The sequence below is a fragment of the Geotrypetes seraphini genome, chromosome 1 (assembly GCF_902459505.1).
Source record: "Geotrypetes seraphini chromosome 1, aGeoSer1.1, whole genome shotgun sequence".
Classification (NCBI taxonomy): Eukaryota; Metazoa; Chordata; class Amphibia; order Gymnophiona; family Dermophiidae; genus Geotrypetes; species Geotrypetes seraphini.
Window position 1 is genome coordinate 10,071,739 of NC_047084.1, and position 14,077 is coordinate 10,085,815.

At 41.8% G+C, this 14,077-nt stretch overlaps 1 protein-coding gene across 1 annotated transcript in view; it reads right to left on the reverse strand.

The window, feature by feature from the left end:
* Positions 1 to 14,077, reverse strand: part of ADGRV1 (adhesion G protein-coupled receptor V1) — a 786,618-nt gene that overhangs the window by 552,496 nt on the left and 220,045 nt on the right. Inside the window, exons 35-36 of the mRNA XM_033919809.1 lie at positions 8,042 to 8,172; positions 5,851 to 5,950 (exon numbers count right to left, since the gene is read on the reverse strand). Of these exons, the coding sequence (XP_033775700.1) occupies positions 5,851 to 5,950; positions 8,042 to 8,172 (231 nt within the window). The remainder of the gene's footprint in view (positions 1 to 5,850; positions 5,951 to 8,041; positions 8,173 to 14,077) is intronic.

Here is a 14,077-nt window from a genome sequence, read left to right on the forward strand (position 1 = left end):
AGCAATTACTCATACAGGCATTTACTATATTATAAATTCCAAATAACTTTGGGGGTGGGGGGAGGGGGGTCAGTACCAATATCTTATTATAGCTAAATACTGCAGGAGCAGCCTATGTTAACATTTAAGGAACTATGGGGTCCTTTTATTAAGGTGCGCTAACCAATTTAGCATGTGCTAAATGCTAAGGCGCCCATAGAATATAATGGATGCCTTAGCATTTAGTGTGCACTAATCTTTAGTGTGTGCTAAATCAGTTAGCGTGCCTTAATAAAAGGACCCTCAAAAAACAACATATAGGTCAATTTTCAAAAGCACATATTATCTATAGTGTCACTGCCTTTACAAAAATCTGGCAGCATTATTTATGTGGATGGGTAAAAAAGATCAGGTTCTACTTCTTATCTTGATAATCTTCTTTCTTATAGATGTGTCTAGTAGTCATAAACGCTAAGGTTATGCATCTGAACTGACAAGATGCTTGCAGAATAAAATCACTCATCTTTCAACTACGCCACCTTCCCTAGAGGCTTGCTTCTGTCCCCTCAATTTGTTCAAAAGCAGCCAAGAACCACTGTTATAGAAGACATTACCGGAAGGAGGGCAATGGGGAGAACTCCCCAACACTATACATCTGTTCTGCTCCAAAACAAGTATAACATTATCAAAATTATACAAAACTGTGTGCAACTGGCACTAACATTTATGGAGCTCATAACTACTCACATGTCCTGCTAAGAAGCAGAAATGCAGAAACTCACACTTGGATATCCTTCTTTTTTTCCCAATTTAGCTGAGAGACAGAAAAATTCAGTCAGACACAGACTGAAATTAAGACCAAAGGCAGGTTTCAGGACTACTAGACACATCTACAAGAAAAAAAATTATCAAGGTAAGACCCTAATTTTTCTTTCTAGTGCAATGTATCTAGTAGTTTTGAACACTAGTCCCATACCAAAGCAGTCCCCAGAATCTAGGGTGGGTCTACTAAGCCTGCCTTTCATACTGAGGACCCAAAAGCAGCATCCTTCATGGCTACCACGTCTACTTTATAGAACCTGGTAAAGGTATGAAGAGTAGACCATGTCGCTGCTCTACAAATCTCCAAGGGGGAGGCTGCCAGAACCTCTGCCCATGAGGTAGCCACCCCTCTGGTGGAGCATGCCTTCAACACGATTGGCAGCTGCTTACTATATCCCACATATGTGGAGGACATTGCCATTTCAATCCACTTGGAGATTGAGGCCTTGGAAGAAGACCTGCCTTTCTTAGCATGACTGGTCAGAACAAAAAAATGATCAGAGACTTAAAACTCATTGGTAACTTTGAGGTATTGAAGAAGCACTTTCCTGGCGTCTAGCTAATGCAATTTTTTGTCCTTTTCCTTTGACCCCGTAGGCTGAAAGGTGGGCAGACAGTCTTCCTGATTGTCATGGAAGGCAGAGACTACTTTCAGTAAAAAGGACAGAACCATGAGCAAGGAAAGCCCTGCTTCCATAATCTTAAGATATGGCTCCCTGCAAGAGACAACCTGTAACTCAAAGAGATTCATCTCACTAATGTAACTGCTACCAAGAACTCTGTCTTGACAGTCAGATCTAAGAGGGAAGCCTCCTGTAAGGGCTCATATTGAGACCTACATAATGGTATTAAGGGTCCAGGATGGAAATGGTAGATGCACAAGAGGGTGCAACCTGAGAGCCCCTTTAAAGAATTTTGCCACATCTGGGTGAGAGGCCAGAGACGCTCTCTCTACCTGAGGTTGGAAATATGAAAGGTCTATCTGCACTTTCAGCTATCTGACTGACAGGCCCTTCTCAAATCCCTCTTGCAAAAATTCCAGAACTAGCAAGATCAGGGCTTGTAAGGACTCCACATAGATCTAACCACACCACTCTGTCAGAAAGTCTTCCAGGCCTTGGCATAGAGCTTTTTGGCTCTAATTAGAGTGGAAACGACCACCTCTGAGTATCTCTGCCTTATTAGGGTAGCCCACTTAAGAGCCATGACATAAGCTCAAAGTGTTTTATATTCTCTATGAGGATCAGGCCCTGAGTATTTGCAGTATCTGCCTGAGCCTATATATTCATCTGGAACTGGCTGTATGGAGCGGATATCCAGGAACCTTTGCACCCTTGCCTAGACCAGACATGGGCAACTCTGGTCCTCAAGGGCTGGAATCCAGTCGGGTTTTCAGGATTTCCCAATGAATATGCATGAGATCTATTTGCATGCACTGCTTTCAATGCATATTCATTGGGGAAATCCTGAAAATCCAATTAGATTCCTTCCCTTGAGGACTGGAGTTGTCTACCCCTGGCCTAGACTCTGAGGACTCTCTCTGGCCATCTGGCTGGGGAATCCACAAAGAGGTTCGGAAGGGAGGGTACAGAACTCGATCTTGTAACCCTGTCAAACAACCTCCAGGACTCAACAATCTGTGCCTATCTGTGCTCAGACTGTCCCCTAACTGTGTGTGTGTGTGGGGGAGAGCGGGGGGGGGGAATGGATCGGCCGCTGACCTGGCATCATTGTGCTTTCTTGGAAGCTGGAGAGGGGTGATAACCAGAAGCCTGCAGTCTTCTCCCCCCACAGAACGTCTGACATGACCATGAATGGACCTCTGTATCTCTTGGCCTCCCACGTAAGAGCAGAATCTTCGAGAGCCTCAAAAATTATCATACCCTGAGCTTCAAGCTTCCAGGGGTCTGCTGTCCATCAAGGCCATAGAGTCATAATCTCTAACACTGACCATCATGTCATCCAGACCCTTTCCGAATAGAATCTGCCCTTTAAAGGGAAGCCTTCCGAAAGTGGCCTTAGAAGCAGAGTCTCCTGCCCATTGATTGATCCAGAGCATATGTCAGGTAGAGATGGAACAGGCTCATACCTTGCTCATGACTCTTTGGAAGTCATACAGAGTGTCTGCTACATAATTCACCCCAAAAAGGATTATATGAGGGTCCCTGTCTTCCTCCAAGGCCAGGACCCAAGCTAGCCAATTGTAGCAAACATATGCCACACAGGAAGCCACAGCTGCTCTTTAATTCTTAAGGCTAAAGCCTCAAATTGCCTCTTGAGAACCACAAATACCTTGCAATTCTGAGTATCCTTCAATATCACACCTCCTTCACTGGGCACAGAGGTCTGCTTGGTGACCTGTGCTACCAGCGAATCCACCTTTGGCTGAACAAACAGCTGTTGAAAATCCAGAGCTTTGGGAAAAGCTTGACCATAGCCTTGACCACTCAAAGGGACCCCTCTGGAGACTCCCAGTGGTCAGTGATTAGTTTCATGATGTCAGGATGCAAGGGAAAAAAAGTGGTTGGAGTCACTGAGCCGCTCATACTCGTAATTGAACACTGTGACGTGGAGGCTGGTGGAAATTCCAGCTACAATTGACACAGCAAATTAGCTATTTTGCCTGGGAGCACTGATGCCTTGAACAGCCGATGCATTGTAAGGTATTCCCCCTAGTTCAGGGCCTCCACTGATTATTGTCCGCTAGTTTCATGCACAGAACCACACTCTGCCAGGGAAGCTGAATCCAGGGAAATTAAGGGCATGGAATTAGACCTTCCATCCTCCCAGACAATGTCAGACTGGACTCCTTGGTCCAGTCTTGATCCTTTTCTGCACGTGGCATGGGCTGAGGACCAATCTCCATTGCCACCACAACTGTCACACCTTTAGCAGATTCTGGGGGAACCTGGCAGTTTAAATAAGCATTCCACATCAGGCTCACAAAATCTGGCATGAAGACTTGCACAGGGGGGTTTCAATAACCCCGGTAGGGACTCCCTGAAGATCTTCCTGGGATCTGCAGCATTCATGCATCTATGCTTTGGCAAATCTCCTTTGGAAGAGCTCTGGCAAAGGCCTCTTCCACTGGAATCAAGCCTCCTGTGGATCCCCAGCCCTGGAGGATTTAGAGGAGGATGAACCCAAGGCTCCTGCACTCCCCTGTGTGGCCCATGGCATATGGCACACAGACACTCCTTGGCCAACCATTCAGCACAAACTTGGCATAATACAGGGGTAGAAAGGCGGCCTGAGCTGTCCATCCCTATTGATTTAAAGTAAAATCATGGGGTTATGAGGCAGATAGAGGCTTTAAAAAAAAAGATAATTTTAAATCCAAGATGGCTGCTGCCAGTAAATTTGTGATAAAAACGGCCTGGGGGCTCCCCTGAACTTCAATAACTACAGGGGAAGTGGTTTTAGAGGAGGGGAACCCTAGCTCTGACCCCAAAAACCTTCAAAAATTAGACCCCTGATTTTTCCCCATAGGCTATAATAGCCTTACTCACTGTGTCATCTGTGGCCTACCTCAGCTCAGAAATACTGCTGGAATAAATGGACAAGAACTCTGTATCACAGGTTCACTCTACAAATTTGGTCTTTGGGCTGCCAGTCAGACCAATGTCACACTGAGCTTCAATCCTTGGAAACTCTCACTTCAATGGGGGAGGACCAAGCAGCTGGCCTGCTATTAACATGGCCAAACCAGTAAGGAGTCAAACAGCCTGTGCTCAAACTCCTAATAAATGAGGGATGTGACCAGCTACTAAGATGGCAGCCCTGAGCTTCAAAAATATTACAGCAAGCTGACTAGACAGGTGGCCCTAAGGACCAATACTGCTAGCAGTAGACTTCCGCTGCCTGAGTCTGTTTCTTCTCCAGGCAAAGGTCCTAACAAGAGGAAACCTCTGGGCACAGAGCCTCTGAGCATCTGAGCAACTTGCCTGCAGAAGGAAAACCGGGGGCAAGATCAAGCTTACTGGGAAGGAAGCAGAGTTGAAAGATGAGCGATTTCATTCTGCAAGCAACTAGTGTTCAGGACTACCAGATACATTGCACTAGAATACCTAATTTAAGTCTATTTCATGAAGAAAACTAGACACTTACTTTTCCTTATAAAATACTAGCACAAGAGTCACGTGATGACCTGAAGTTAGTGGGCTCATGTCAGCATAGCTCCCTACCTAAGCACCCAACTTTAATGTTTTTAGCTCCTTTACAAAACTTTTCCTTCTGAAACTTTATTACAAGTCTTTCCTTTATCTGTTTTTGTGCTTATTGTGATGGAGTTCTTCAGACATGTTGCAGAAATCTAAAAACAACAACTATGGAGCATGCTGGGGGGTGGTGCAGAGACAAGATGGCGACGACTGAGGTACAGTTCTCATCATATCAGAGGAGGTAGCATAACACCTAACATAATGTGTCAAGGCAATACTGGATGACAAAGGGAACCTTTTACTAAACTGCGCTAAGAAGTAGCCTGCGTTATTACTAGTGCTGATGTATTCCATGCACTGAGGTCACATTTAGGGCCTCTTTTTTGAAGCTGATTAGAACGGGCCGCAGCAATAAATGCCCTTAAGCCTATAGGAATTTAAAAAGGCTTAGGAGCTTTTGTCGCACTGCACTTGCCTGCCCAGCTTCTTAAAAGAGGCCCTTAGTGCAGCTGTAAAATGGCCACAGTTCCCATTTTTCCTACTAATGGACATGCACTAATTTCCCAATTAGTGCATGGGAACTACTACGTGAGCTCTTACTGCCACTATTTACTAGATGGAATGGGCCCCCGCTCTAATCACTTGCTAATCAGTTAGCACACAGAAATGTAACCAATTAGTGCAAGGCATGCTTACTCTGTTTCTAAACATGCTAAACTCCAAAATTACTGCGGGAATTATTGCAAAGCAAAATGTATACTTATTCTTTCAGGAAATAATATTGTTGGACCTTTACATCTCTCTTTCTGATCATGTCAAAACCTACAAGAGTTAAAGCGCTGTTCTGTATTGTTATGATAGTATATTGTAATGTTTATTATTGTATTACCTTGTGTTTGGACATTGTATAGAACTAGTCTGTATTCTTCCCTTTCTTCAGGAATCTGGTCATCCAAAAGGTGCACAGAAAATGATGAATTCAAAGAGCCCTGTTTGTTTTCAAATGATAGAAGCAAATTAGTGGCCAGTGCATTTAATATTACCCTTAATTTATTGTTTACTCAAGAACTTCCTATACTGCATACTCTGGGGTTAGGATAATACGGTTTATAATATAGCACTGCAACTTCAAAAGGAGAAAATCTCCAAATCTAAACAGGAAAGAATTAAAACTAATTACAAGTAAGGGGGGAAATTTATGTATACTCCGCTACTACATTACAGCATATGCAAAAATGCACATAATCAGAATATTTTAATTTAATCTAAAAACATCTTAAATTTCAGCATCATATTATATTTTGGGAAAGAGGTCCAAAGAATATATCAATACTGGACAAGATAGAGATAGCATCAACTGCATCCTTGGATGTTCATATTTTGCAGAAATTGTGGTTAAAAATTCTCCGGGAGAGATATTTGGATGTTGTTTTTTTCTTTGTTGGAGAGAGAGCAGAAGAAGGATGACAAAAATGCACCACGGAAAAAGACAGGGAAGGTTTCATAGAACATAAATTGACTTCAGGGTTTCCAAATTTATAGCAGTGTTGTTTTTCTTGTTTGTTTGTTTTTCGTGGGGGAGGGGCTAAGCCACCTGGCTGGTTAAATAGCGCTGAATATCGGGCAGTACGTATTAATGCAGCATCATATAATAATAATAATAATAATAATAACAACTTTATTCTTGTATACCGCCATACCCAGTGAGTTCTAGGCGGTTCACATTAATTAGACATGGTTACATGCAGTTAAGTATTATTAGTTAACAGATTTACATTAATTAAACATAGTTACGTGTATAGTTACATGTGGTACACATTATTTAAACATAGTTACTTGCAGTTAAGTATTAATTAAACAGTTTTACATAGAGTTAAGTGTTCAATTAACTGTGAGGACATGCAAAGGGACCTGGACAAGCTGGAAGACTGGGCAAACAAATGGCAAATGCGCTTCAACGTGGACAAATGCAAGGTCATGCATATAGGGAAAAAGAACCCGTTGTTCAGCTACAAATTGGGGGGGGGTATTGTTGGGAGACATCTGCACAGTGCACAGCAGCCTCGAAAAAAGCCAACAGGATGCTGGGAATCATAAAGAAGGGCATAGCAACCAGAACACGGGAAGTCATCATGCCATTGTATCGAGCGATGGTGCGTCCACATCTAGAATACTGCGTTCAGTATTGGTCGCCGCACCTCAAGAAGGACATGGCAGTACTTGAGAGAGTCCAAAGGAGAGCAACGAAAATGGTAAGAGGGCTGGAACACTGCTCATACGCCGAGAGGCTGGATAGGCTGGGGCTCTTCTCCCTGGAGAAAAGGAGGCTCAGGGGAGATATGATAGAGACCTTCAAGATCATGAGGGGCATAGAGAGGGTGGATAGGGACAGATTCTTCAGACTGAAGGGGACAGCAAATACGAGGGGGCATTCTGAGAAACTGAAGGGAGACAGGTTCAAAACAAATGCAAGGAAGTTTTTTTTCACCCAAAGGGTTGTGGACACTTGGAATGCGCTACCGGAGGAAGTGATCAGGCAGAGTACGGTACAAGGATTCAAACAGGGATTGGATGGATTCCTGAGGGATAAAGGGATCGTGGGATACTGAGGGAGGAGCTGGGATGTAACACAAGTATAGGAAGTTAACCAGGTAATGAGTATAAACCAACCAGGTCGTGCATGTGCAAGACCGGAGGGCTAGGACTTCGATAGGAAGGCAGGACTTAAATGGGAAACCAAGGTGGCAAGGGAGCCCCTTCTGATGATTCAGACAGGTCTTGACCTGTTTGGGCCGCCGCGGGAGCGGACTGCTGGGCAGGATGGACCTGTGGTCTGACCCGGCAGAGGCACTGCTTATGTTCTTATGTTCTTAAATAGGGATGCGGGCAACGAAGTAGATAAAATTGGGGGTAAGGATAGAATATCCTAATGGTGCTAAATAAAGAACAATAACCACATGCCTGTTATATTGCCATTGCAAACTAAAAATTAATAAACAACTGATAAGTAATATCAGGATTTTGTATCAAAACTGTCTGGATGCACTAGCAATAAGTGTAATTGCCTAGCTTCCAATTACCTCAGGAAAGAAGAGAATTCCCGTGCTGTTTGCAAAGTTTTGCTCTAGATATTGTCCAATTATTCTCCAGTTCACAGTTACGTTTCCAAGTCCAGGAGCAGTTCTTAGAACATGAAACAGCAATTTATCACCTATAAGGAGGATTTTTTAAATGGAAGTTTAGCAAAAAGAAATTATAGTTTTCTTTAGTGGTAGACAGTCCCCCAAGTGACAATAAACAACACACTCAGCATTAAGAAATAGGATAACAGCAAACTTTCCAAAACATAACACTTTAAGACACATGGAACTGAACTGTTCTAATTCTTAAACAAGTGATGCTTGCTTGGTTTTTTTCCCCCAAATCCTTTACTTCAAAAAACCCTAGCCATTACAGGGTTTTAGTTTCACAGTTAAATAAATGCAACAGATGGAAGATCAAAACACATGCTTAAAACTTCAAACAGGAAAATAGCCAGGTAAATGAAATTCAAATTCATTAGCGCATGCACAAATGACAGAACATTTAGGCTCTGTGAACCAGTACTATATCATTCATAAAACAGAGAAATCTCCAAATCACAGCTCATACAAAATGGACAGCTACTGTAACCATTTATTTACTGTAAATCCATGCAAAGAAATGCTTGCAATTACTTGCAAGTCCTATTTTGTTTTTAGATGAACTTACAGAATACCGTCAGTGTTACTCATTTAAGGCAAAAATACAGAATGTTCAAAAATCATTAACGACTGCATACATTTAAGAATCCAATGTCAAACAGCAGGTTTCAATTTTATATCTTGAGGTACACTCCTTTCAATATGTTGTAACTCACAAACCAAAATCTGCAAAAACTCTGGTTCAAAAGAAAAGTTACCAAAATCTGTTATTACAATTGAATTCCTATTTTAACTAAATGTCAATAATGACACTGTTCTGTTCCATGTATGTTAAATACATATGTGGCTATACCAAGAGTCAGATTTACCACCACTGTGCTCCAAGTTAGGGGAGGAAAGAACTCAGAAGCTGCAGCACTGGTAGGCTGATGCTCAAAACCAGACATGGGCACGAAAGACTAGTAGGCTGTAGCTTTAACCACAGTGCTACACTCTCCTCCTAATAAAGTCATTTCCTAATGCTCAGAGAACAGCGCAGAGAAAAATGGCTGCCGTACTGCTTAAAAAATAACATCAGCTTGAAGCTAGCATTGGGTTGTTTGAAGAGAGGATTTCACATCATTCTTTCTTTAAAATCTGCTGGGTTTTATTTGATTTGGAAGCAGAACGAAGACCGTGGAAGCTCTAAGTATGAGTAGAGAGAGATGAATGTGTGCGAGTCAGAGCAATCCCAAACTTAAAAGCATAAACTGGTGTCTGTTTTCTGCACTTAAATATAAGCCTTTTGAGTGGAAAAAAAGCTTATATTTTAAGGTATAGGAATGGTGCCCTTGCGTGCTTCACTTCCTAGTTTGTCTGGGTGTTCACACAAGAGCTGTGCTTACTGCAAAACTCTTGTCAACATGTGCCAGGCATGTTCCTCTCCCGTAGTGTCCCAATGTTCAATGCTAACACTGCACATATAATTTGCATGCTATACTTTTGAGTATTGGGAAGTTTTTTTTCTATGTTGCTCCCACAGTATCTTCTGGTTTTTGTTTTTTTTTATAAATCTTTATTAATTTTTTTTTAAGTTCAAAGATTTATTAATTTTTAAACATTAACAGTGCAACACACAGGTATAAGAACATATAAAAAGTAAAAAAAAGCACATTCAACTTACATATATTCATAACCAATCATTTTATCCCACCCCCCTATTGATTAATCAATAACACAAATGTATATACCCTTTCAATAACCTATTCTTATTGAAAATAATATAATCATAATACAATCCCCCCCTCCCAGCCCTCCCCCCCTGAATGTCTAAGGACATAACACAGAAAATAAAGAGAAAGACAACTATAGAGAACATAAGAACATAAGAAGAAGTTGCCTCCACTGGGTCAGACCAGAGGTCCATCCTGCCCAGCGGTCCGCTCCCGTGGCGGCCCATCAGGTCCGCGACCTGTGAAGTGGTTACTGACCAATTCAATAACCTACCTCAAGTAGGTTACCTACCTCAAGTACCTCAAGTAGGTTACCTACCTCAAGAAATAATAAAAGATGTCAACGGGCCCCAAACCAGTTTAAATACATTAATATGCCCCAACATTTCAGCACTCATTTTTTCATATTTATAGCTGGAGCATAAGTTCACCCACCAAAAAGGATAATTGAGGCGATCATAATTCTTCCAATTATGTGTTATCATCTGCATGGTTATCCCAGCATTATAATGGTCCATAGGGGGTTTAATATGTAATAATGTTCCACATATTACTGCTTCATACGTCAATGGAATTGATGACTCAAGTACAACATTAATTTGACCCCATATCGACTTCCAAAAATTGAGTACCAGCATTTGGTTTTGAGCATCGGCCTTTGGGACAAGAAGAAAGTCCTTCAAATGACTATCATTAATGGTGCTGCTTCCTTAACCAGATGACTTCTCACCTCAGATCCGCCCCCTTTTGGACTCACGACATTCCCCAGACACAAAAATGTCCTTACTCTAACTGATGGGAAATCCGGCCCTGTATACACATATCTATTTGTGTTTTTCCCATACACGCCAACAGTTACTAACATGCAATTGTGTATTATTATATTACAAGTCCCATTTTATGCAATGGGATCTAGCTAATGATGATAAATGCTAGCAAAATAGCATGTTAGTAACTCTAGCTCACAGTATATTAAAAAGCACAAACTGGTGTCATTAAATTTAACAGCACTTTCAAGTGATAGGGTTTACACTGGATTGCATCTACAGTACTGAACTAAATGCTATGGAGATGGACTACAAGATAATTTGGGGTATGTCTGCATCTATTTGGATTAAAGAATGACAAGGGGACAAATTTGTCCCCACCCTCGCAGGAAGTCAATTCCCCCCTCCCGTCCCCATGGGTTTTGTCGCTGTCCCTGTCCCATTTCTGTAAGCCCTGCCTTAATCGCACAAGCCTCAAACACTTATGATTTTAAAGTGTTTGAGGCTTGTGCAGATGAGGACGGAGCTTGCAGGAATGGAACAGGGACAGGAAAAGAACTCGTCGGAACAGGACGGGAAAATGAGTTCCCACGGGGGGCAGGGAAAAAATTGTCCCCGAGTCATTCTCTAATTTGGATTATTTTAAAACTCAATTTAGCTGGGTAGAATAAGTCAAACCGGGCATTCATTTCCTTTAATTTCAGGTGATACAACTGCCCTTTTGGGGGTTAATTTTAACAACCATTTTCCATATCTAAACCATCTATATAACACATGGAAAATGGCTAATTTAAAACTGTGTACAGGTATCTATGCATAAGGTAAATTTACAAACAAGAGCATATACACTTTCACATGATCTGCACATAAGTACCCCTGAGGGCATGGTCTGAGCACAGCAGAGACAGAGTCATTTCATAAAATAGCCATGCGCACATGGAGAAGGTAATTTTATAACCATTTTTGCATGTAAATGGGCTGCTATAAAATATAGACCAGCATAAAAGAGTGAACCATGACATGATGATGCATACTTTGCCAGTAGGCATGAAATGAGGTGGTGTGTAGGTGGGGCTTGGGCAAAGGTGCATGCATGTGTTATAAAATATGCTAATTGTGCACCAACTTGCACAATCATAAGAACAGCCATATTGGGTCAGACCAATGGTCCATCTAGCTTAGTCTCTTGTTTCCAACAGTGGTTGATCCAGGTCACAGTGACCTTTATTGTGGGTTTTCTTCAGGGAAGGATAGGATCTCTAGATCTATGTCTTCCAGGAAAGAGAAAAACTCTAAGGTGTCTTTGTCTTCGTTATGTCTAAGTGTATGTTCAGCTCTCTTGTGACTAGAATAGTATTGTCCTGTAGCATTACATTGATTAGGAAGGCATTGAAGTCTTTGGTAGAGAATGACATGGGGTCAGAATTTGTTCCCATCCCCGTGATAACTGCGGGAAACCATCCTGTGTCATTCTTTAGTGTCTATCGCAACCTCAGTCCTTCTACACCAGCATTCCTCAATGCAAGGCTTGAGGGTCAGTGACTGTGCCCATTCATACTCCGATTCTTCCCTCTCTCCTTAAAGAATGACACAGGGATGGTTTCCTGCGGTTAACTGCAAGAAGAGGGAATGGGACAAATTCTGACCCCGTGTCATTCTCTAGTTTGGTTTCTATCCATTTTCCTGGTGGAGAGCAGCAGATGGTGCAGATTAGTTTGTTATTTACATAGGGGTCTTTAATTTTGCATGCTATGATTTCCAGTGATTCTGAGAGGTAATTATTGGTTATGGTGACTTCAAAAGAGTGCTATCCCTCATCCTCTATGTTCTTCCTGCATAGATATACTATTTTATAACCATATGGAAGAAGGGCTCTTATAACTGGGTCATCCTGTAATTGCAACCAAATTTCAGTTACTAGTAATAAACTTGGTTGGTCTTGAATTAACCAGTCTCTGAATAGGTCTGTTTGGTTTATCAGGGATCTAGCATTAATGTAGTAGCTAGGGATTGTGAGAGAGGAGTTCTTTGAAGAGGAATTATGTATAACATTTTGAGTCATAAGGTTGTTGATTGATCTACTGTGGTCTGGTTTCTTGCGTAATTTCTTCTGGGGTCTAGTTCCTGCAACTACCTCAGTTTTCCTCATTATTGCTTGAGTACTTGAATAAATTCATGTAAACTGTTCCGAGCTCCCTGGGGAGAATGCTATAAAAAATGGAATAAATAAATAGAAACATAGAAACCTGATGGCAGATAAAGGTCAAATGGCCCATCCAGTCTGCCCATTTGCAGTAACCATTATCTCCTCCTCTCTCTAAGAGATCACACGTGCCTATTCCATTATTTCTTGAATTCAGACACAATCTCTGTCTCCACCACCTCTACCGGGAGACTGTTCCATGCATCTACCACCCTTTCTGTAAAAAAAGTATTTCCTTAGATTACTCCTGAGCCTATCACCTCTTAACTTCATCCTATGCCCTCTTATTTCAGTGCTTCCTTTCAAATGAAAGAGACTAGACTTGTGCATAGAGTATTTAAATGTCACATAGACATTTAAATGTCTCTATCATATCTCCCCCTCCCGCTTTTCCTCCAAAGTATACAGATTGAGATCTTTAAGTCTGTACACATACGCCTTATGACGAAGACCATGCAACATTTTAGTAGCCTTCCTCTTGATCGACTCCATCCTTTTTATATCTTTTTTGAAGGTGCGGCCTCCAGAATTGTACATGAAGTCTCACCAAAGTCTTATACAGGAGCATCATTACCTCCTTTTTCCTACTGACCATACCTGTCCCTATGCATCCTAGAATTCTTCTGGCTTTCGCCATTACCTTTTCAACTTGTTTGGCCACCTTAAGATCATCACATACTATCACACCCAAGTCCTGCTCTTTTGTCGTGTACATAAGTTCTTCACCCTCTAAACTGTACCGATCCCCTTGGGTTTTTGCAGCCCAAATGCATGACCTTGCATTTCTTAGCATTAAATTTTAGCTGCCAAATTTTAGACCATTCTTCAAGCTTCGCCAGGTCTTTCTTTATGTTATTCACACCATCCGGCATGTCTACTCTTTTGCAGATTTTGGTATCATTTGCAAAGAGGCAAATCTTATCCAACAGCCTTTCAGCAATATCATTTATAAAAATGTTAAAAAGAACAGGCCCAAGAACAGAACCTTGAGGCACACCATTGTTAACATCCATCATCAGAGGCATTAACCTTGGAACACAGGGCGAGGAGACCAAAATAGTGAAATGTCTTCCAGGATCCTCAGCTACCAGGAGTTCCACGCAAATACTGACTATAATTAAGGAAGAAACTAAGGATTTTAACACTGATGTTGTTATCCATCTGGGAACAAATGACCTGGCCAACAACTCCACACTTGCAGCACAGAAAGCTTTTCGGGAGCTTGGTGAGGGCGTGAAACCTTTTGTAAAGA